This window comes from Hoplias malabaricus, chromosome 16 (genome assembly GCF_029633855.1).
Source record: "Hoplias malabaricus isolate fHopMal1 chromosome 16, fHopMal1.hap1, whole genome shotgun sequence".
Taxonomy (NCBI): domain Eukaryota; kingdom Metazoa; phylum Chordata; class Actinopteri; order Characiformes; family Erythrinidae; genus Hoplias; species Hoplias malabaricus.
The window spans coordinates 2,031,407-2,056,613 of NC_089815.1; the positions used below are offsets into that span (position 1 = coordinate 2,031,407).

The window sequence follows — 25,207 nt, forward strand, 5'->3', positions numbered from 1 at the left end:
TTCTCTGAAGTGTTTGCGCATTAGGAGGAAGAGTTGACTGCAGAAGAATTAAAAGTGAGCATTTTTTTGTTTCTTTACAAATTCTGTCTCATTTCTGATTGTTTTCAGATTTTCCAATTGTTTCTAACAGGTTTGAGATTTGTACGTTTTTTAATCTAATCATAACATCTAAACTATATTCTTTATGGTTCCAGATTGTAAATGTGAATACAATAACAAATTGTACGAGTACGGTGAAACGGTTTACGACACGACAGATGGAATGGGAGGCTGTATTACAGCTGTATGCTCTTATTATGGAAATATTGATAAGAATATTATACCTTGCACAACCACATCTCCCACAACAACAACACCATCACCAACCACAACATCAATACCCACCACTGTGTTTAACTTTAGCACCCCAGGTAAGGTTCTTAAGAAAACTTTTTCAGCACCAAACTGCAAAGAATGATTCTTATTAAACACAAGCATCTTACATTTAATCGCCGTGTCTGATTTTTCTCATGAGATTATTCTTCTCATTCTGTACAACTTAAAAGGTTTCAAGTGATTTTTCAAGTATTTTCTTTTAGAAAAGCATACATTATCCACATCAGTAAATGAAATTATTTGCCCTTTAGATTTATGTTGTTTTAAGATTAAGTTGTTTGTTAATTTTCTGCAGAACAGAAACATTTACTTTTTTCTATCTTTCTGGTTTTGTTGTTGTTCTGCTGCTTCCACAAGATCTGACGTATAAAATTGATATATAATAGAAAATTGGCTTAATTTTGGTGAAATCATTTTTTGAAATACAAATGAATAACAGGCATCTAAACTGATGCTGTTGTGTGAAATCACTTATGTTTAATAGAACTGTATTTTATATTCTGTTCTTATTAAAGAAGCAGCTAGTAAAAACTGTTTTGATTAAACAAAACAGCTACAACAACTTGTTTTGCTAAAAATGCAAGAAGATACCAAGGTTAACACAAAATTTTTTTATGCTCATTTTCTGACAACAGAGGGAGGGATGCAGTATGAGTAATTTGATTTATACAATTCAACAATTCAGTACCTTACATTCCAGTGTTTACACTTCAGCGACTGCATATAGCAATAAAACAAACTAATACACTATGGTTAAAATAACTATTTAAAAATAGATGATCCTCAAAATGAGACAAAAACTACAGCAACGCCTGATGTGTTTATTATATAATCACTTGACAGAAACAACAGCATCATCACCTACTACAAAACCAACAACAATAACAACCGAACCAACCACATCTGTCCCAATATCTACTGAAACATCATCTCCTACCACGACACAGCCTACTGTAACAAGTTCTGCACCAAGTACTTCAACACAGACGACTGCACAGCCCCCTACAGCCACAACACCAACAGCTTCTACTGAGACTCCTACCGCAACCTCCATCCCAACAACAGGAGTGACAAGTACCACAGTTTCAACAAGTGCTACTGAAACCACATCCACTACTGAAAGTACAGCGACAACCTCATCTGTCCCAACATCTACTAAAACACCAGGTCCTTCCACAGAGCCGACAGAGTCTACTGTAACAAGTTCTGCACCAAGTACTGAAACACTGACGACTGCACAGACCCCTACACCCACAACAGCTACTTCTGAAACACCAACAACGTCTACTGAGGCTTCTACTACAACATCCATCCCACCAACAGAAACAACAACTCCTGGTACAGGTTCTACCACCACAGCCACGAGTCCTGTCACCCCAGAATCTACTACATCTACTATTACCCCAGAATTTACTACATCAGCTATTACATCGTCTACTGAAGTGCCCCCAACCACAACTGTTGTCAGCACTACAATCTCAGAAACATCTACAACAGTTGAGACCTCAACAACAGAAGTGACAGGTACCACAGTTTCAACAAGTGCTACTGAAACCACAACCACTACTGGTGTTACAGAGACAACCACAGCTGTCCCAACATCTACTGAAACTCCAGCTCCTACCACAACATCCATCCCACCAACAGAAACAACAACTCCTGAAACAGGTTCTACCACCACAGCCACAAGTACTGTCACCCCAGAATCTACTACATCTACTATTACCCCAGAATTTACTACATCAGCTATTACATCGTCTACTGAAGTGCCCCCAACCACAACTGTTGTCAGCACTACAATCTCAGAAACATCTACAACAGTTGAGACCTCAACAACAGAAGTGACAGGTACCACAGTTTCAACAAGTGCTACTGAAACCACAACCACTACTGGTGTTACAGAGACAACCACAGCTGTCCCAACATCTACTGAAACTCCAGCTCCTACCACAACATCCATCCCACCAACAGAAACAACAACTCCTGAAACAGGTTCTACCACCACAACCACAAGTACTGTCACCCCAGAATCTACTACATCTACTATTACCCCAGAATTTACTACATCAGCTATTACATCGTCTACTGAAGTGCCCCCAACCACAACTGTTGTCAGCACTACAATCTCAGAAACATCTACAACAGTTGAGACCTCAACAACAGAAGTGACAGGTACCACAGTTTCAACAAGTGCTACTGAAACCACAACCACTACTGGTGTTACAGAGACAACCACAGCTGTCCCAACATCTACTGAAACTCCAGCTCCTACCACAACATCCATCCCACAAACAGAAACAACAACTCCTGAAACAGGTTCTACCACCACAGCCACAAGTACTGTCACCCCAGAATCTACTACATCTACTATTACCCCAGAATTTACTACATCAGCTATTACATCATCTACTGAAGTGCCCCCAACCACAACTGTTGTCAGCACTACAATCTCAGAAACATCTACAACAGTTGAGACCCCAACAACAGAAGTGACAGGTACCACAGTTTCAACAAGTGCTACTGAAACCACAACCACTACTGGTGTTACAGAGACAACCACAGCTGTCCCAACATCTACTGAAACTCCAGCTCCTACCACAACATCCATCCCACCAACAGAAACAACAACTCCTGAAACAGGTTCTACCACCACAGCCACAAGTACTGTCACCCCAGAATCTACTACATCTACTATTACCCCAGAATTTACTACATCAGCTATTACATCGTCTACTGAAGTGCCCCCAACCACAACTGTTGTCAGCACTACAATCTCAGAAACATCTACAACAGTTGAGACCTCAACAACAGAAGTGACAGGTACCACAGTTTCAACAAGTGCTACTAAAACCACATCCACTACTGGAAGTACAGAGACAACCACAGCTGTCCCAACATCCACAGGAACATCAACAAATTTTCCAAACACAACAAAGGAAATAATTGTCACAGGATCTACTTTACCTCTTTCAACTGGGGTTCAAATACTTAATACTACTACATACACCACAGCGGAGTCTTCCATTTCACCTTTAACTAAAACTCTCTCAAACATTACTGCTACTTTACCTGTGACAACAACGTCTTTAACGTCATCGACCACTGTTACTTCAGAAACAAGTCTTCCAACTACCACAGCCACAAGTACTTCCACCCCAGAAACTACTACTTTAACCAAACCTCCACCAATGACGACAGCTACTCCAACATCACCAACCCAGACACCTCCAGCTACAACTACTCAGCCTACAACTATTACCACATCTACTGAAGTGCCAACAACCACAACTGTTGTCAGCACTACAATCTCAGAAACATCTACAGAAGTTGAGACCCCAACAACAGAAGTGACAGGTACCACAGTTTCAACAAGTGCTACTGAAACCACAACCACTACTGGTGTTACAGAGACAACCACAGCTGTCCCAACATCTACTGAAACTCCAGCTCCTACCACAACATCCATCCCACCAACAGAAACAACAACTCCTGAAACAGGTTCTACCACCACAGCCACAAGTACTGTCACCCCAGAATCTACTACATCTACTATTACCCCAGAATTTACTACATCAGCTATTACATCGTCTACTGAAGTGCCCCCAACCACAACTGTTGTCAGCACTACAATCTCAGAAACATCTACAACAGTTGAGACCTCAACAACAGAAGTGACAGGTACCACAGTTTCAACAAGTGCTACTGAAACCACAACCACTACTGGTGTTACAGAGACAACCACAGCTGTCCCAACATCTACTGAAACTCCAGCTCCTACCACAACATCCATCCCACCAACAGAAACAACAACTCCTGAAACAGGTTCTACCACCACAGCCACAAGTACTGTCACCCCAGAATCTACTACATCTACTATTACCCCAGAATTTACTACATCAGCTATTACATCGTCTACTGAAGTGCCCCCAACCACAACGGTTGTCAGCACTACAATCTCAGAAACATCTACAACAGTTGAGACCCCAACAACAGAAGTGACAGGTACCACAGTTTCAACAAGTGCTACTGAAACCACAACCACTACTGGTGTTACAGAGACAACCACAGCTGTCCCAACATCTACTGAAACTCCAGCTCCTACCACAACATCCATCCCACCAACAGAAACAACAACTCCTGAAACAGGTTCTACCACCACAGCCACAAGTACTGTCACCCCAGAATCTACTACATCTACTATTACCCCAGAATTTACTACATCAGCTATTACATCGTCTACTGAAGTGCCCCCAACCACAACTGTTGTCAGCACTACAATCTCAGAAACCTCTACAACAGTTGAGACCTCAACAACAGAAGTGACAGGTACCACAGTTTCAACAAGTGCTACTGAAACCACAACCACTACTGGTGTTACAGAGACAACCACAGCTGTCCCAACATCTACTGAAACTCCAGCTCCTACCACAACATCCATCCCACCAACAGAAACAACAACTCCTGAAACAGGTTCTACCACCACAGCCACAAGTACTGTCACCCCAGAATCTACTACATCTACTATTACCCCAGAATTTACTACATCAGCTATTACATCGTCTACTGAAGTGCCCCCAACCACAACTGTTGTCAGCACTACAATCTCAGAAACATCTACAACAGTTGAGACCCCAACAACAGAAGTGACAGGTACCACAGTTTCAACAAGTGCTACTGAAACCACAACCACTACTGGTGTTACAGAGACAACCACAGCTGTCCCAACATCTACTGAAACTCCAGCTCCTACCACAACATCCATCCCACCAACAGAAACAACAACTCCTGAAACAGGTTCTACCACCACAGCCACAAGTACTGTCACCCCAGAATCTACTACATCTACTATTACCCCAGAATTTACTACATCAGCTATTACATCGTCTACTGAAGTGCCCCCAACCACAACTGTTGTCAGCACTACAATCTCAGAAACATCTACAACAGTTGAGACCCCAACAACAGAAGTGACAGGTACCACAGTTTCAACAAGTGCTACTGAAACCACAACCACTACTGGTGTTACAGAGACAACCACAGCTGTCCCAACATCTACTGAAACTCCAGCTCCTACCACAACATCCATCCCACCAACAGAAACAACAACTCCTGAAACAGGTTCTACCACCACAGCCACAAGTACTGTCACCCCAGAATCTACTACATCTACTATTACCCCAGAATTTACTACATCAGCTATTACATCGTCTACTGAAGTGCCCCCAACCACAACTGTTGTCAGCACTACAATCTCAGAAACATCTACAACAGTTGAGACCTCAACAACAGAAGTGACAGGTACCACAGTTTCAACAAGTGCTACTGAAACCACAACCACTACTGGTGTTACAGAGACAACCACAGCTGTCCCAACATCTACTGAAACTCCAGCTCCTACCACAACATCCATCCCACCAACAGAAACAACAACTCCTGAAACAGGTTCTACCACCACAGCCACAAGTACTGTCACCCCAGAATCTACTACATCTACTATTACCCCAGAATTTACTACATCAGCTATTACATCGTCTACTGAAGTGCCCCCAACCACAACTGTTGTCAGCACTACAATCTCAGAAACCTCTACAACAGTTGAGACCTCAACAACAGAAGTGACAGGTACCACAGTTTCAACAAGTGCTACTGAAACCACAACCACTACTGGTGTTACAGAGACAACCACAGCTGTCCCAACATCTACTGAAACTCCAGCTCCTACCACAACATCCATCCCACCAACAGAAACAACAACTCCTGAAACAGGTTCTACCACCACAGCCACAAGTACTGTCACCCCAGAATCTACTACATCTACTATTACCCCAGAATTTACTACATCAGCTATTACATCGTCTACTGAAGTGCCCCCAACCACAACTGTTGTCAGCACTACAATCTCAGAAACATCTACAACAGTTGAGACCCCAACAACAGAAGTGACAGGTACCACAGTTTCAACAAGTGCTACTGAAACCACAACCACTACTGGTGTTACAGAGACAACCACAGCTGTCCCAACATCTACTGAAACTCCAGCTCCTACCACAACATCCATCCCACCAACAGAAACAACAACTCCTGAAACAGGTTCTACCACCACAGCCACAAGTACTGTCACACCAGAATCTACTACATCTACTATTACCCCAGAATTTACTACATCAGCTATTACATCGTCTACTGAAGTGCCCCCAACCACAACTGTTGTCAGCACTACAATCTCAGAAACATCTACAACAGTTGAGACCTCAACAACAGAAGTGACAGGTACCACAGTTTCAACAAGTGCTACTGAAACCACAACCACTACTGGTGTTACAGAGACAACCACAGCTGTCCCAACATCTACTGAAACTCCAGCTCCTACCACAACATCCATCCCACCAACAGAAACAACAACTCCTGAAACAGGTTCTACCACCACAGCCACAAGTACTGTCACCCCAGAATCTACTACATCTACTATTACCCCAGAATTTACTACATCAGCTATTACATCGTCTACTGAAGTGCCCCCAACCACAACTGTTGTCAGCACTACAATCTCAGAAACCTCTACAACAGTTGAGACCTCAACAACAGAAGTGACAGGTACCACAGTTTCAACAAGTGCTACTGAAACCACAACCACTACTGGTGTTACAGAGACAACCACAGCTGTCCCAACATCTACTGAAACTCCAGCTCCTACCACAACATCCATCCCACCAACAGAAACAACAACTCCTGAAACAGGTTCTACCACCACAGCCACAAGTACTGTCACCCCAGAATCTACTACATCTACTATTACCCCAGAATTTACTACATCAGCTATTACATCGTCTACTGAAGTGCCCCCAACCACAACTGTTGTCAGCACTACAATCTCAGAAACATCTACAACAGTTGAGACCCCAACAACAGAAGTGACAGGTACCACAGTTTCAACAAGTGCTACTGAAACCACAACCACTACTGGTGTTACAGAGACAACCACAGCTGTCCCAACATCTACTGAAACTCCAGCTCCTACCACAACATCCATCCCACCAACAGAAACAACCACTCCTGAAACAGGTTCTACCACCACAGCCACAAGTACTGTCACCCCAGAATCTACTACATCTACTATTACCCCAGAATTTACTACATCAGCTATTACATCGTCTACTGAAGTGCCCCCAACCACAACTGTTGTCAGCACTACAATCTCAGAAACATCTACAACAGTTGAGACCTCAACAACAGAAGTGACAGGTACCACAGTTTCAACAAGTGCTACTGAAACCACAACCACTACTGGTGTTACAGAGACAACCACAGCTGTCCCAACATCTACTGAAACTCCAGCTCCTACCACAACATCCATCCCACCAACAGAAACAACAACTCCTGAAACAGGTTCTACCACCACAGCCACAAGTACTGTCACCCCAGAATCTACTACATCTACTATTACCCCAGAATTTACTACATCAGCTATTACATCGTCTACTGAAGTGCCCCCAACCACAACTGTTGTCAGCACTACAATCTCAGAAACATCTACAACAGTTGAGACCTCAACAACAGAAGTGACAGGTACCACAGTTTCAACAAGTGCTACTGAAGCCACAACCACTACTGGTGTTACAGAGACAACCACAGCTGTCCCAACATCTACTGAAACTCCAGCTCCTACCACAACATCCATCCCACCAACAGAAACAACAACTCCTGAAACAGGTTCTACCACCACAGCCACAAGTACTGTCACCCCAGAATCTACTACATCTACTATTACCCCAGAATTTACTACATCAGCTATTACATCGTCTACTGAAGTGCCCCCAACCACAACTGTTGTCAGCACTACAATCTCAGAAACATCTACAACAGTTGAGACCTCAACAACAGAAGTGACAGGTACCACAGTTTCAACAAGTGCTACTGAAACCACAACCACTACTGGTGTTACAGAGACAACCACAGCTGTCCCAACATCTACTGAAACTCCAGCTCCTACCACAACATCCATCCCACCAACAGAAACAACAACTCCTGAAACAGGTTCTACCACCACAGCCACAAGTACTGTCACCCCAGAATCTACTACATCTACTATTACCCCAGAATTTACTACATCAGCTATTACATCGTCTACTGAAGTGCCCCCAACCACAACGGTTGTCAGCACTACAATCTCAGAAACATCTACAACAGTTGAGACCTCAACAACAGAAGTGACAGGTACCACAGTTTCAACAAGTGCTACTGAAACCACAACCACTACTGGTGTTACAGAGACAACCACAGCTGTCCCAACATCTACTGAAACTCCAGCTCCTACCACAACATCCATCCCACCAACAGAAACAACAACTCCTGAAACAGGTTCTACCACCACAGCCACAAGTACTGTCACCCCAGAATCTACTACATCTACTATTACCCCAGAATTTACTACATCAGCTATTACATCGTCTACTGAAGTGCCCCCAACCACAACTGTTGTCAGCACTACAATCTCAGAAACCTCTACAACAGTTGAGACCTCAACAACAGAAGTGACAGGTACCACAGTTTCAACAAGTGCTACTGAAACCACAACCACTACTGGTGTTACAGAGACAACCACAGCTGTCCCAACATCTACTGAAACTCCAGCTCCTACCACAACATCCATCCCACCAACAGAAACAACAACTCCTGAAACAGGTTCTACCACCACAGCCACAAGTACTGTCACCCCAGAATCTACTACATCTACTATTACCCCAGAATTTACTACATCAGCTATTACATCGTCTACTGAAGTGCCCCCAACCACAACTGTTGTCAGCACTACAATCTCAGAAACATCTACAACAGTTGAGACCCCAACAACAGAAGTGACAGGTACCACAGTTTCAACAAGTGCTACTGAAACCACAACCACTACTGGTGTTACAGAGACAACCACAGCTGTCCCAACATCTACTGAAACTCCAGCTCCTACCACAACATCCATCCCACCAACAGAAACAACAACTCCTGAAACAGGTTCTACCACCACAGCCACAAGTACTGTCACCCCAGAATCTACTACATCTACTATTACCCCAGAATTTACTACATCAGCTATTACATCGTCTACTGAAGTGCCCCCAACCACAACTGTTGTCAGCACTACAATCTCAGAAACCTCTACAACAGTTGAGACCTCAACAACAGAAGTGACAGGTACCACAGTTTCAACAAGTGCTACTGAAACCACAACCACTACTGGTGTTACAGAGACAACCACAGCTGTCCCAACATCTACTGAAACTCCAGCTCCTACCACAACATCCATCCCACCAACAGAAACAACAACTCCTGAAACAGGTTCTACCACCACAGCCACAAGTACTGTCACCCCAGAATCTACTACATCTACTATTACCCCAGAATTTACTACATCAGCTATTACATCGTCTACTGAAGTGCCCCCAACCACAACTGTTGTCAGCACTACAATCTCAGAAACATCTACAACAGTTGAGACCTCAACAACAGAAGTGACAGGTACCACAGTTTCAACAAGTGCTACTGAAACCACAACCACTACTGGTGTTACAGAGACAACCACAGCTGTCCCAACATCTACTGAAACTCCAGCTCCTACCACAACATCCATCCCACCAACAGAAACAACAACTCTTGAAACAGGTTCTACCACCACAGCCACAAGTACTGTCACCCCAGAATCTACTACATCTACTATTACCCCAGAATTTACTACATCAGCTATTACATCGTCTACTGAAGTGCCCCCAACCACAACTGTTGTCAGCACTACAATCTCAGAAACATCTACAACAGTTGAGACCTCAACAACAGAAGTGACAGGTACCACAGTTTCAACAAGTGCTACTGAAACCACAACCACTACTGGTGTTACAGAGACAACCACAGCTGTCCCAACATCTACTGAAACTCCAGCTCCTACCACAACATCCATCCCACCAACAGAAACAACAACTCCTGAAACAGGTTCTACCACCACAGCCACAAGTACTGTCACCCCAGAATCTACTACATCTACTATTACCCCAGAATTTACTACATCAGCTATTACATCGTCTACTGAAGTGCCCCCAACCACAACTGTTGTCAGCACTACAATCTCAGAAACATCTACAACAGTTGAGACCTCAACAACAGAAGTGACAGGTACCACAACTTCCATCCCACCTACAGCTACAACCACTCAGCCTACAACGATTACATCATCTACTGAATTGCCCCCAACCACAACTGTTGTCAGCACTACAATCTCAGAAACATCTACAACAGTTGAGACCTCAACACCAGTAGTGACAGGACCCACAGTTTCAACAAGTGCTTCTGAAACCACAACCACTACTGGAAGTACAGAGACAACTACAGCTGTCCCAACATCTACTGAAACACCAGCTCCTACCACAGGGCCGACACAGCCTACTGTAACAAGCTCTGCACCAAGTACTGCAACACAGACGAGCACATCACCAACCCAGACACTAGTATCTACAACCACGTCTACTGTAGTCCCACCTACAGCAACAACAGTGTCACTAAGTTCTGTTAGTACATCCCATACAGTGACACCAAGCAAAACACCCTCAACAGTAACTATCAGCCTTACTTCAACAGGAAGTCCCTTAACATCTTCTACTATACATGTCTGCTGTTTGGTGAATGGCACAAATTTCCAACCAGGTAAAGGTTTTTAATTCTGCAGTTGTTGATTAAGTTATTCTAAATGTAATTTGAGAGTGTATGCTTGACAACTATACATGTTTTTATCCACAGGAGCAATAATTTATAATGTATCTGACGGCTCTGGTTGGTGTTATACTGCATACTGCGATGATAATTGTGAAGTTGAAAAGGAGAGCCATTCATGTGCTACAACAACCCGCGCTCCAGTAACCACCACAAAACAGTCAACAACTCAGCAAAGTAGTACTAGCACAGCACCACCCTCAACTACAAATCCTCCATGCTCCAGTCTTGTTCCACCAAGAAAGGTATTCCATAGTCTTAAGTGGTACATTTTCTTTCTCACTTTTTAACGTGGTCCCTTGCTGTGATTAAATAAGTCATTACAATTGTAATATTTTTTTTGCTGCCATACAGTTTTCTATTTTTGTCAAAATGCCTTGGTTCTGTTGTGTAAATAATTAAAATGACTCTCTAAAACGTGCTGTTTCTGTTCCTTAAATATCTCTGTGTCGTTCATAGCCGAAAGAAAAGTGGCAGAGCGAATGCCAGATATGTGAGTGTGATGAAGACACTGAGACTGCCAAGTGTAAGCCCATCATCTGTCCCATTCCCCGCGTACCTGTCTGCAACAAAACTGGACAAACTCTCATCAGAAAAACAGACGACTGCTGCGAGAGCTATGAATGCCGTGAGTGATTGGGAGCCACACTGACAAAAACAGCTCACGTAAACGTTCTTTTCCTAGCTGTACCTTTCTGGTGTTAAAGTAACTATAAACCAAGAGGCAAAGCCTGTTTAACAAGGTTAACTCTCCATTTCCGTTGAAAAATATATCATCATCATTCATTGTCTGTAACCCTTATCCAGTTCAGGGTGGGGGTGGGTCCGGAGCCTCACTGGGCGCAAGGAACACACGCTGGAGGGGGCGCCAGTCCTTCACAGGGCGATTGAAATATATAACAGTTAAACTATAAATTATATAAATATAGCACAAAAAGTGAGGACATTTGTTTTGTAGATTATTTCTTTGCTTTTTGGCAGTACACCGTTGGAGCCTGTTCATTTCCCTTTTAAATGGTGCCACATTTGTAAAGAACAGAATGAGCTGTTTGTCTTTGGCAGATTTTTCATGGACACAACCCACACTCTCAGCTCCACTGCTCCTCCCACAAACACATGTTCATTACAAATGTGGCACCATTTAAAAGGGAAATCAACAGGCTCCAACGGTGTATTACCAAGAAACACTGTTACAACAAAGAAATAATCTACCAACCACGCGTTTCCTTACTTTTTGTGCTATGTTTAGTTTGCTGTTCTGTTTTCACACATTCTGAATGTCTGCAATTGAATAATTACAGAATCATATGTAGAAGAAAACAGAAAAAAATGTATTATATTTATTTGCTAATTTATTAATATTATTTATTATTATTTTATTTACAATTATTACATTTTTTAAATGAGATATGAGCATATTACAAAAATAAAGTGATCTCCTAGTAAGTGAAGTTTCCTGATCATTTGGAAAATCAATCGTTTAAAACAAATTACATTAAAAAATGTGTTTGAGTAATTTCACATTTTCAACAATATTACAATCAGAAATATTACACATATTCACAAAGATTCAATGTATTATTATGTGATGAATATTTAAATATCTACTTCACTGCTGTGATGTGTTATAAAAGTTTATTTTATTTTAATAAGGTGTATTTTTTTGTTGTTGGCTGCTTGGTGATTAGAAGAATAAAGAATAAAGACGTAACTGTGTGAAGTCAAAGCTGAAAAAAAACATGATGTTGACTCCTTGCTGTGTTTTTATGCCTTGTTCCTGATTCCTCTTACAGAGTGTAACATAACAACATGCCCCCTTTCAAAGGCCTGCCCTCTGGGCTCCACGCTGTTCACGAACCACTCGGCCGGACCCTGCTGTCCGGAGTACACCTGCAGTGAGTGAGACCCGGTGAATTCAAATGAATTAAAGGAGCAGTCTGTCTTTGTTACCTCCATATTTATAAATATGTTAGTTATGTTCAAACAGTTCTGTAAAGTGTGAATTACAGGAGATCATTCGTCCCTGAATGAACCAGTTTATGCTTCATAGAATGGGTCTCTCACATGAGAGTGGCCTGATTTAAAATAGATTTGAATCCCTGACAGTTCCAGGCCACTAGGTGTCAGTATAATATCTGTGTCAAAATATGAAGTCTTGAGTGGAGACAATGACCGACTGCTCCTTTAAAGTGCTTAGCCACCAATACACACTTAACTACTGAATAATTAACGCTACATTATTTTTGCAGTTCCTATTCCTGCCTGTGTGCTGAACGGTACGGTTTATCAGGTGAGATACCACTCTAAATCAGTGTGGACACCTCCTCGTCCAGCATTTCTCCTGAACTGAAGGGAGAAGTGAACGAGGAGTGTGTTCCTTTCCACACCTGATACTCGAACATTGTAGTAATGATCTGATTGCATTCAGCCATGAGATCATTAGTTAGATCAGGTGCTGATGGTATGATGATGAGTTCTGGATCACAAGTGAATCCTTTTAATTTGGTGTGTGAGAAATGTCTGTAGAATAATCAGCTAACTGCTGTATCTAATAATAATGGTGTTATTGTAGTGGGTGTAAACACAGGTTCTGTCCCTCTCTCTCCAGGCTGGCTCCTCCATGCCCAGCAGTGATGTGTGTAAGACCTGTGAATGTGGCAACATTATGGATAAGAGTACTCAGCTGCTGACTCCAGTGTGTAAGCCCAAGCCATGCGAACCCCTCAACTGTAAAGAGGTGAGCAAATATAATCAACATATAGCTACCATTTCTCATTATGACATATTTGCCATGACATTAATATTATTAATCTTTTTCTGGATGTTTATATCGGGAGAGGAAGTGATAATTGAGCTTGTTTTAAGAATCATTTTCACTGAAACAGCCCAAAACCCATAGAAACAATAAGTGTTTATTATTAATGTTTATTATGAATTTTTATAGGTGAATGTATTTTATATTAATAATATCATTAACGAAAACACATTCTTCTTGTTGTAATGACTACTGTCCGTACGGAAGAGTTTAAGACTGCGATATGAGTAATGACTCTGTTTCTCTCTCAGGGTTCTGAGTATCGGCGGGATCCTGGTCAGTGCTGTGGTCAGTGTGTGAAGATCAGTTGTGAGGTGGTCGTTAACAACGTCACACACATCGTCCAGGTGCGTCAGGAGTTTAAAAATGTTGAATTTCACTGATACAAAGTCCTCTTTTAAAGCCTCTTAAATTTTGTGCTGCTGCTGTTTGAAGAACAGTAAAATGGAGGAATGACAGTAAAGAGCTTTCTTACCTGTCCTCAGGTGAATGAAACCTGGTCTCCTCCGAACGATAAGTGTACGAAGTACATCTGCAGTAACAGCAGCGGAGTGCTGAATTTAACAACGATAATAACCAAGTGTCCACCATTCAACCCTGACGACTGCCTCAGCGTGAGTTCACGAGTCATCACTTACACGTCACGTTAAAAAGTCAATAGAAATCATACTTTTTTACAAACATTTTAGAACGATGAATACAGGGTATTAAAAACACATATAATGTTATAATACTTTTCCAACAGGGAACAGAGACGACTGACGCTGACGGCTGCTGTCTCACCTGTAAGTCACAGAAACCTTTCTCTCTCATAAAAGTGATTTTCAGTGACTGAGCGCTAATATGTTGCACTCTTCTCTCAAGGCATACCCCCTGTGAAGTGTAACGTCCGGACAAACCGAACAAAGCTGGTGAACAATGGCTGCACGAGCATGACCGATGTGGACCTTACGTACTGTGAAGGAAGCTGTGGATCAAACTCCATGTGAGTTTCAGAAAGAAACAGGGACCAGGGGCTTCATTTAAACACAGACCAATGAGCCATTAAACTAAAGGGGAACAAACAGGTGTCATTTTACAAGACATTTCTCACAAACCCCAGTCAGAAGTCGCTCAGGATCATTCTCTGAGATTTAGATCTCTCATAAAACACAGAAACCTGTTGTTCTCCTGCTGTTGGAAAATGCAAATTTGTGCTAAATTCAAGTTTCTGATTTGTTAGAAAAGAGATGATAGTTCATTTGACTGCAGCAGTTCAGAGACCGACCGTTCTCTCCTTTGTCTGTTCCTCAGGTATTCGTCTGAAGCCAACAATATGATGCACTCGTGCTCGTGTTGTCAGGAACAGAAAACCAGCCAGAAGCAGGTGAAGATGTCCTGTCCAAAGGGGCAAAGCGTCACTTTCACATACACCTACGTAGAGTCTTGCGGCTGCACAAAGACAGACTGCACGTCTAATGGGAAAGGCAGACGCAGGCGGTGAACGCTGACCCCCCCCCCGGTGAAGACGACACACTGAAGACGTGAAGAATGTTAAACTGCGACATCGGTGTCAGAGTCTGTAGTGACTCTCACTCTACCTTTCCTCATCTTTCCTTTTCCAGCTGTCCCTCAAACCTGCATGCAAATAAACCCTAACAGAAATAAACCTTTATTAATGTTGTGAGAATGTGTTAAACATTTGCTGAACACTGTGGATGAATTGGAGAAAGCCTGAGTGTGTGTTGTGTTTTAAAAATGTACATGTCTCTAACTACATTTTTATTCTTGTCTTTTAGTCCTCAATAAACTATCGCAACAAAAATGCAAAAAAAGAGCTTTGTTTTCCTTCCCACAAATATATCTTTACTGCAAGCTTCTCAAAATACTTCAAACTAAATGTAAGGTTTGCTTTGTTGCTTTTCTTTAGCTGACCTTGTTAAAGCCTGATCCGGATTATTATTACCACCCAAAAGTTTCCTGATATTTTTATGAAATTATCGCACAGGGGAACCATGTTTAACACATCCAGTGTAACAGCTGTTTCAAAACATGACGTACGCTCAGAGTCCAAAAGATTATTCCCAACAACATCCTACAGGCCACACCCACTTTCACTGCTTCTTTTGAATTCACTCAAAATGTTTAAATCATAAAAAGAGTTTTCGAGATTTGTGTTAAATCACAGTTTACAACAAAAACTGACAGGACTTTCATTTGATTTTGGTAAAGTTTTTTTTGAGAGAACAGTTAAGAGATCAGAAACCTTAAAAAAAATAAACATACAGAGACATGGTGGAAGTCTTCATTAATATTATTATTTAAAGTAAAAGCAAAATCAACACAAATCAATCATATCAATAAAACCTTTGGCATTCGCAATGGACCGATTTCACATTCACAAACAAAACCACAGAAAGCTCAGACCACCTCAAATGTAAGCATTTGACATGTTGCTAAAGCTCATATATATTCATTCATTCATTCATTCATTGTCTGTGACCCTTATCCAGTTCAGGGCAGCGGTGGGTCCAGAGCCTACCTGGACACTGGACGCAAGGCAGGAACACACCCTGGAGGGGGCGCCAGTCCTTCACAGGGCAACACACTCACACCTACGGACACTTTTGACTCTCCAATCCACCTACCAACGTGTGTTTTTGGAGCGTGGGAGGAAACCGGAAGCACCCGGAGGAAACCCATGCAGACACAGGGAGAACACACCACACTCCTCACAGACAGTCACCCGGAGGAAACCCACGCAGACACAGAGAGAACACACCACACTCCTCACAGACAGTCACCCGGAGGAAACCCACACAGACACAGGGAGAACACACCACACTCCTCACAGACAGTCACCCGGAGGAAACCCACGCAGACACAGAGAGAACACACCACACTCCTCACAGACAGTCACCCGGAGGAAACCCACACAGACACAGGGAGAACACACCACACTCCTCACAGACAGTCACCCGGAGGAAACCCACGCAGACACAGAGAGAACACACCACACTCCTCACAGACAGTCACCCGGAGGAAACCCACACAGACACAGGGAGAACACACCACACTCCTCACAGACAGTCACCCGGAGGAAACCCACACAGACACAGGGAGAACACACCACACTCCTCACAGACAGTCACCCGGAGGAAACCCACACAGACACAGAGAGAACACACCACACTCCTCACAGACAGTCACCCGGAGCGGGAATCGAACCCACACCCTGTCTGACTGCACTACCTGCTGTGCCATATGACATGAGCTCTTTAATGATCCAAATATCCTTGACCTAGCTGATGTACGTAACTTTACACGAGGCGAGTATGAACATTATAAACTTACTCAACTGATTCTATACCGTTTAAAGTGATGAGAGAATGCTTTATTCCAGTGGTAAATAATAAACGACACTAAAAAGGAATCAAATCATTTGCGAGTGAAATGCGACACTTTCATTCCAAATAGAATCATTTACAAATACTCTAACAGTAACAGTTCGTTCATAGAGTGGGTTTAAGGTGGTTTCACTAAAGAAAAGACTAATCTGTGGAGCTGAGGAGTGAAAAAAAAACAGCTGTTAATAACATTCCCAACAAGGCACTGTGACCTCTAACTGACCCCTCACAAACCCTGAGGTCAGAATCAAACGGAGGCAGAAATGAGGAGAACCTTCCTTCCTTTCCTCTGTGCTTTGTTCACAAATGTAAAATCAGTTCATCGCACGTGTCTTATATTTAATCACAGATCTTCATTAAGATTTCAGAGGAGAAAAAGCGACACAGAAACATCAGAAAACGGCCATTCAGGATTCGTTCCTTTGCAACATTTAAGCATTAAAAGATTGGTCCAGGATCTCAGACCCACTCTTTAAACTCTTCTCAAAATAATTTACAGTTCATTAAATATATAGATATCGAGCTATATTTATACAGATAAGAGCATTGAACACAAACAGAGACAGGAACACACATCATTTACACATCCGACGGTTCGGAGGAACCTCAGAGGAAATGTGGCTGAGATAAAACACAGCCTAAAACACACATTCTCTCACAAAAATGGCAACGACAAGCGTGAGACGTGTCCGATCGGGCCAGAGGACGCCGCTAGTCTCAAACCTAGTCAGCGTCTGTCAAACACTGAGAGGTTGTGGGTTTGTTTTCCTTGTTTTAAAGTGATTTTCTTCCAGCAAAAGTGCTTTATTCCATCAGCAGATTTGACATCGACAAATGACTGGGACAAGCAGGATGTACAGGTCTTTTAGAGTAAGACACATGCTTCTGAATGAAATCACTTCAAACCCATGACCCTCAGGTTTCAACGATCTCAGTGTGAGACATGAGAGACACTGACGAGATTTGAGACAGATTTACAGAGTGAGGGGTGGTCGTTTTGCCGTTTAAACCCTCCGTCCTCTGCTCGACTGCGTTTGTGGAGGAACTCTCAGCTTCTGGAGGGGAACGTTGGCCGATGTCGTGTGGAACAAACTGCTGAGGGTTTGGGAGGATTTTACAAAGCAGTTGAACAGAAGGGAAATGTCCCTCAGCTCTTTCCACGCAGGACATGCTCACACCGAGGCTGGGACATAAGTACGGAACGGTACACAGCCGGTAAATAAGTCAGAATAATGAGAAAGATACGTATTTTTCTCGTAAATTAAAGACTTTAATTGTCTCTAACCCCACAGTGAGACACTTTATTTATAACGAAGAAACTCACTGTGACCAGAGGGATGTGAAAAAAAGAGCTGAGGGGCATTTATTATTATTTTAATCCTCGTATCGGGGCTTTAAGTGGTGTGTGTGTGTGTGTGTGTGTGTGACAGAGAGAGTTACAACTCCTCAGCCATCTGCAGTAGTGAGTTAATGGCTGCGTCCTTGTTCCCCTGCTGTGCTTCCAGCACGGTGCGGATCACCTCCTGGTCCAGGTTCGGGAACATGTCCTGGAGGGCTTTAAGGTCCTCCTCGCTGCAGGGAACGCTCCGGGGGGCTGCAGTAGGGACCGCTGGCATTCCCATGGGAACCACGCCCTGGTTATAAACACCTGGTACTCCTGGAGAGAAGACGAGGAGAGGATATTAAAGTAACAGCCCATGTATCACACTGTAGTCGGGGAATCTGAGGTTCAGCTGCTTTCTGTGTTCAGTGTGTAGTTCTTCACCGAAGGTACGAGGGACATGTAGAAAAACTATAACCATCACACTCAGAACCCAAGATTAACGTGACTACCCCCAGGAGCAGACTCTAAACCACACAGAGGGGTGTAAATACCCACAGCCTTGAGCTGGGAGAAGTGGAGCTGTCAGTGTGTGTGTGTGTGTGTGTGTGTGTGTGTGTGTGTGTGTGTGTGTAATAAAAGAGCGTACAGACCTGCAATGGGCACATATCCGACACCCTGTTGGTACACTGTTGGCATTAGAACTACTGGCTGTGATGCCATCATCATCCCGGCTGGCATTGACTGTACACAGAGAGAGAGAGAGAGAGAGAGAGAGAGAGAGAGAAAGAAAGAGACAGAGAGAGAGAGAAAGAAAGAGACAGAGAGAGAGAGAAAGAAAGAGACAGAGAGAGAGAGAAAGAGAGAGAGAGAGACAGAGAGAGAGGGAAAGAAAGAGAGAGAGAGAGAAAGAAAGAGACAGAGAGAGAGAGAAAGAAAGAGACAGAGAGAGAGAGAGAAAGAGACAGAGAGAGAGAGAGAAAAAGAGACAGAGAGAGAGAGAGAGAGGGAGAGAGAGAAAGAGAGAGAGAGACAGAGAGAGAGAGAAAGAGAAAGAGACAGAGAAAGACAGAGAGAGAGAGAAAGAAAGAGACAGAGAGAGAGAGAAAGAAAGAGACAGAGAGAGAGAGAAAGAAAGAGACAGAGAGAGAGAGAAAGAGAGAGAGAGAGACAGAGAGAGAGGGAAAGAAAGAGAGAGAGAGAGAAAGAAAGAGACAGAGAGAGAGAGAAAGAAAGAGACAGAGAGAGAGAGAGAAAGAGACAGAGAGAGAGAGAGAAAAAGAGACAGAGAGAGAGAGAGAGAGGGAGAGAGAGAAAGAGAGAGAGAGACAGAGAGAGAGAGAAAGAGAAAGAGACAGAGAAAGACAGAGAGAGAGAGAGACAGAGAAAAAGAGACACAGAGAGACAGAGAGAACATCATTGGTCACAGAAAAGTTAAAATGAACCCTAACACTGGAAATTTCAGGCTGATGCTGATGTAAATATAAAGCTGAAGGATGCTGATGAACAGTGAAAGTGTGTAAACTTCTGTTCAAATTCAAGGCTCACAGCGAAAGACATGACGAGGTTAATCATCCCCTCTTTGTCGTCTCCTTGTCTCCCGCTGAGACTGAACCACTCGTCCACCACACTCCCCTCCCTCAGGCTCTCGGGGATGGTTACATGCGTCCACGCGATGCGGTCGTCCATAGAAAACGCCCTCTGAACCACAAAACAACAACAAACCAGCGCACATTAACAAACATGTTTATTCCTTTCACACAGTTATCCACATGAACCAGTTAAAGCTCCACCAGTCTCTGGCCACTGGGTGTCAGTATAAACCCTGACTTAAACAGGAAGAAGAGTCATTACTTATTTAAGCAGAAAACTAAAGCTCATTAAAGAAGTTAGAGTTAGGAATAAAGCTGAGATGAGGAGCACTAACCTCGTCGAAGATCTCCAGGTAGAAGGAGTCCACTCCCGGCGGCACAGTGCACTGGATCACTTTGTTCCAGCGAGGGTTTTTGGCTCCGTTGTGAGCCGTGGGAGTTTCGTAAACAGCGTAACCGAGCCGAATCCTGCAGTACGGGTCCATACGCGTCATCCCGTAGTTCTTAGCCAGCTTCGCCTGGAAAAGTAGGAGGGGGAGGTTCAGTTAGTCACACAGCAGCACTCTGTAGCTCAACAATTAGACTGTAAACCAGCTGTTTGACCAGATCTTTCACGATCAGTCATAACTGAGTGTGCTGTGCCAGTGCGACTGGATCAGACACAGCAGTGCGGCTAGAGTTTTCAGGGGTGTTGACCATTGAAGAACAGGGGGACTACAGGGGAATGGACTACAGTCTGTAATCGTAGAACTACATAGCGCTCCTCTCTGGACACGAGCTCTGACACTGGACACTGAGTGCGGAAGTGTGTGAAAAAATTGCCCAGAATATTTTTTTTTTGTTCACTTTAAGTGAAATTTCAAGGATGAAGCAAAAATAAATCTTCACTCATGAATACAGTTTTTCAGATGTTTATTTCTATATTTCATAAAGGAGACGAGAAGCTCAGGAAGAGTTGTACACAACAGGAACAACACCCAGAGGTCTCTGGATCACTGCACTTAAATCATGTGATAGATCTCATCCCTCTGCAGATTGTGATTAGTCATGAACCACAGCGTGAGTTGAATCTTCGGAATATTTCCTAATCGCACATTAAACCACTGATCTACAAGAAATCAACTGTCTCTCTTTCTCTCTCTCTCTCTCTCTCTCCTCTCGCTTTCTTTCTCTCTCTCTCTCTCCTCTCGCTTTCTCTCTCTCCTCTCACATTCTCTCTCTCTCCTCTCGCTTTCTTTCTCTGTCTCTCTCTCTCCTCTCGCTTTCTTTCTCTCTCTCTCTCTCTCTCTCTCCTCTCGCTTTCTTTCTCTCTCTCTCTCCTCTCGCTTTCTTTCTCTCTCTCTCTCTCTCCTCTCGCTTTCTTTCTCTCTCCTCTCGCTTTCTCTCTCTCTCCTCTCGCTTTCTCTCTCTCTCTCTCCTCTCGCTTTCTTTCTCTCTCTCTCTCCTCTCGCTTTCTCTCTCTCTCCTCTCGCTTTCTCTCTCTCTCCTCTCGCTTTCACTCTCTCTCTCCTCTCGCTTTCACTCTCTCTCTCCTCTCGCTTTCTTTCTCTCTCTTCTCTCGCTTTCTTTTCTCTCCTCTCGCTTTCTTTCTCTCTCTCTTCTCTCGCTTTCTTTCTCTCTCTCTCCTCTCGCTTTCTTTCTCTCTCTCTCTCTCTCCTCTCGCTTTCTCTCTCTCCTCTCGCTCCCTCTCTCTCTCTCCTCTCACTCCCTCTCTCCTCTCACTTTCTCTCTCTCTCTCTCCTCTCGCTTTCTCTCTCTCCCACTCCCCCTCTCCATCTCCCTCTCTCTCTCCATCTCCCTCTCTCTCTCCATCTCCCTCTCTCTCTCCATCTCCCTCTCTCTCTCCATCTCCCTCTCCTTCTTCTCTCGCTCTCTCTACTGTGTTTGTAAATCAGTAAAGTACCTGGACGACGGTGATGCTGAGTCGGCCCACTGTCCCGATGGATCCGCCGAACTGGAGCTGCTGAGCCGCCTGAGCATCCATCTGAACCTGCTGCTGCTGCTGAGTGGGAGTGATCCTCAGAAAATCCTGTGGCAGCTCGCCAATGTACACCTGGACACAAAGGACAGGGACATTAGATACTAAAGGCTACACTGGTTAGGTTCTAAAGGCTACACTGTAAAAATACGTTATCACAGAGAGGTGGGAGGGGACATGGGACCAGGGATGGTAGCGCTGGGCGATATGAGCGCAAATCAACATCACGATTAATTGTACATTTTACCACGATTACGATTAATGAACGATTATGTTGTGTTTGTATTTATGACCCTTGTATTTATGTTGCTGGGAGCTTGTTCCTCTCCTGTTTCTGAGCTCTGTTTATATTTGGCGTGTGATTGTGCTTTGGCTGAAACTGTCTTTTCTCAGTGTTTACATTTAGCTACTTTTTGTTCAGCGTCGTCTTAATTAAAGTCAGAACAAAACACGTCCAAACCACAGACGCACTGTTTTTCTTTGGTACGAGCTCGAGTCGCTCGGTCGGCCTCTGTGTTTAGGTTCTCCTTCATGTGGCAAATAGAGGGCAGAATCACGTGACTTCAGCTTGGTAGCGTGGTTTTAAAGGAACAGTAAATGAACACACAGTGAGGACAAATAATAACAAATAAATAAAGTTCAAAATAATTTATATAATTGATATAGACAAGATTATGTCGATTAGAGTTCTGAATGATGATTTTGATTCATTTCCAATTAATTGCCCAGCCCTACATGACACACACACACACACACACACACACACACACAAGACAATTCACCTCAACTCAATGTTATAAAGTCAAATCATCTAAAATCCAGCCAATTTCTCTCATATTTCTCATTCTGAGGCTGGTGTTTTATAAAATAATACATTGCCTTATATTCCAAACAATTCTCACTCTATGGGACCCACTCTATGGAGCATAAACGGGTTCATTTAGGGGTTACACTTGTGATTCTACATGTCACGTGAGCTACATTTTACAAAAACCCAATAAGCTTCGTTATCGCGGCCAGCTGTTTTTTCCGTGGCGACAAAATGACTGACCGCACCTTTAATGAACTTTAACCCTCTGAAAACAGAGTTGTTTTTAAGCTTCAGGGAGGACATATGAAGCTTAAAATAGGTTTAAAATGCGAATTTACAACATATTTATGAGCATGGGTTCATTAGGTTGGTCTTTTCTCGAGGCTGAAGTTGGCTTCCTATTCCGTTCCACCTTAATTGCACAATGACAGGCGGCAGTTAAGGTGGAGCGGAACAGTAAGCCACGGTTAGCTTGATTAATCCACCTTAAAATAGGCAACTTCAAACGCCACCATTACATAATGCAGTAATATAAACGGTATTTATGTTTATTTTAAGGTGGAACGCTGCAATTGCTAAAGTACAATCAGCTTAAGCTCACACCACACACAAGGAGCTGAAGAAAACGGTTCAGTGACAACATTTAGAAACATTAAGGGGGGGTTATTCACCTCCAGTCGGGGGTCTGTGGAGATGATTAGACTCTGAATGTTTATAAAACAGACGGTAAAGAGACTGGGGAACGTTGCCCTGAATTAGCTGATGTCGTCATTACGTTATCAGCAACGTTCCCCACTTGTAAACATTAGCTCAGATGGTGGATACGGATTAAATAAAAACTGTGTACTGACCTGTCCTCTCTGAGTGCTGATTGTTGTGGCCATTTTCACTGAAAACGCTGAGATTTCTGCTTCAGAAACTGATCCGACTTTAGTAAACAGTTTAGATCTTCTTTACTGCCCCTTACAATCTACTGCTGCGCTTTACTGCACCCTACTGTCCACTACGGTGTACTGCTGCCAAACACTGCCCTCTACTGTTCACTACAGTCTATTGCTGCCTTTTACCGCCACCAACCGTCCTCTGTGGTGTACTGCTGTCCTCTACTGCCCTCTACCGTCCGCTTCAATCTACTGCTGCGCTTTACTGCACCCTACTGTCCACTACGGTGTACTGCTGCCAAACACTGCCCTCTACTGTTCACTACAGTCTATTGCTGCCTTTTACCGCCACCAACCGTCCTCTGTGGTGTACTGCTGTCCTCTACTGCCCTCTACCGTCCGCTTCAATCTACTGCTGCGCTTTACTGCACCCTACTGTCCACTACGGTGTACTGCTGCCAAACACTGCCCTCTACTGTTCACTACAGTCTATTGCTGCCTTTTACCGCCACCAACCGTTCTCTATGGTGTACTGCTGCCCTCTACTGGCCTCTCTAGGCCTCTACATTCCCGTTGTCCAATAAATCCAATAGTAGTCCTCCACAGTCTACTGCTGCCCTCTGCTGTCGATAATGTACTGCTTCCCTATAGCAGTCTCTCTACAGTCCTATGTCTTCTTCTGCGTATGATACAAAGCACTCAAACAGAATTAGCCTTGTTACCATCTCATAACCCCCCACAGTCTATTTAGACTTTAGAGAGTTACTATAACCTCAGCCATTACAAACCGTAACTCTAAATTACACGGACCTTAACATATTTTCACCTTAAAATGTAATGATTTGAGGTCATGGGGATGTTAATTTTGTCCTCATAAGGAAGACAACCCCCCACAATGTGCTTGTGTAACAGATTTAATTCCTCAGGTTTTAGTCCTCCCAACATATGTGGAACACACACACACACACACACTTCCTTTTGTCGTTTACATGTCTGACCTGTAGCACACTCACAGTTGACCCACCCACTGTAGATTTGGTGTCACCTACACAGAATATTGAGTTTGATTCTCTGCTCTGGTGAACCACGCTACACCAATAAAAGTCCTCAGGCAAGACTCCTGATTAGATCTGGATTACAACATCTGACAGATGTCATGGAGGTGAATGTGAAAAGAGTCCAATGGCAGTGCAGTTCTGACATGAAACAGTCCGTACGTCAGTAACCACACCTAATAAATCCTTCTCTGTTGTAAAAGAGGGAGAAAACACTCCTGTCCGAACCCCCTTTACTCTC

The 25,207-nt window shown here is 43.4% G+C and overlaps 2 protein-coding genes across 2 annotated transcripts in view; one reads left to right on the forward strand and one right to left on the reverse strand.

The window, feature by feature from the left end:
• Nucleotides 1-15,744, forward strand: part of LOC136672047 (mucin-2-like) — a 33,590-nt gene extending 17,846 nt beyond the window's left edge. Inside the window, exons 30-43 of the mRNA XM_066647986.1 lie at nucleotides 11-54; nucleotides 195-410; nucleotides 1,219-7,941; nucleotides 7,972-11,061; nucleotides 11,155-11,372; nucleotides 11,587-11,755; nucleotides 12,921-13,022; nucleotides 13,377-13,417; nucleotides 13,736-13,864; nucleotides 14,194-14,289; nucleotides 14,428-14,556; nucleotides 14,688-14,727; nucleotides 14,807-14,927; nucleotides 15,236-15,744. Coding sequence (XP_066504083.1) covers nucleotides 11-54; nucleotides 195-410; nucleotides 1,219-7,941; nucleotides 7,972-11,061; nucleotides 11,155-11,372; nucleotides 11,587-11,755; nucleotides 12,921-13,022; nucleotides 13,377-13,417; nucleotides 13,736-13,864; nucleotides 14,194-14,289; nucleotides 14,428-14,556; nucleotides 14,688-14,727; nucleotides 14,807-14,927; nucleotides 15,236-15,425 — 11,308 coding nt within the window. The 3' untranslated portion in view covers nucleotides 15,426-15,744. The remainder of the gene's footprint in view (nucleotides 1-10; nucleotides 55-194; nucleotides 411-1,218; nucleotides 7,942-7,971; nucleotides 11,062-11,154; nucleotides 11,373-11,586; nucleotides 11,756-12,920; nucleotides 13,023-13,376; nucleotides 13,418-13,735; nucleotides 13,865-14,193; nucleotides 14,290-14,427; nucleotides 14,557-14,687; nucleotides 14,728-14,806; nucleotides 14,928-15,235) is intronic.
• Nucleotides 15,745-16,907: 1,163 nt separating this feature from the next.
• tollip (toll interacting protein) lies at nucleotides 16,908-24,484 on the reverse strand. The gene is made up of 6 exons (XM_066648238.1): nucleotides 23,882-24,484; nucleotides 22,145-22,294; nucleotides 20,577-20,759; nucleotides 20,198-20,350; nucleotides 19,303-19,393; nucleotides 16,908-18,985 (listed from the first exon to the last, which is right to left on the reverse strand). The coding sequence occupies exons 1-6, from the start codon at nucleotides 23,912-23,914 to the stop codon at nucleotides 18,765-18,767; spliced, it is 831 nt and encodes a 276-aa protein (XP_066504335.1). The 5' UTR covers nucleotides 23,915-24,484; the 3' UTR covers nucleotides 16,908-18,764.
• Nucleotides 24,485-25,207: the final 723 nt, after the last annotated feature.

Bases quoted from the DNA above. Each gene is read 5' to 3' on its own strand.
- tollip (XM_066648238.1), bottom strand. From the start codon at position 23,914: ATGGCCACAACAATCAGCACTCAGAGAGGACAG. The intron at 22,295-23,881 runs GTCAGTACACAG...CTTTGTGTCCAG, and splicing joins TCAGCACTCAGAGAGGACAG to GTGTACATTGGCGAGCTGCC. The intron at 18,986-19,302 runs GTCTGTACGCTC...TCTTCTCTCCAG, and splicing joins CGGATATGTGCCCATTGCAG to GAGTACCAGGTGTTTATAAC.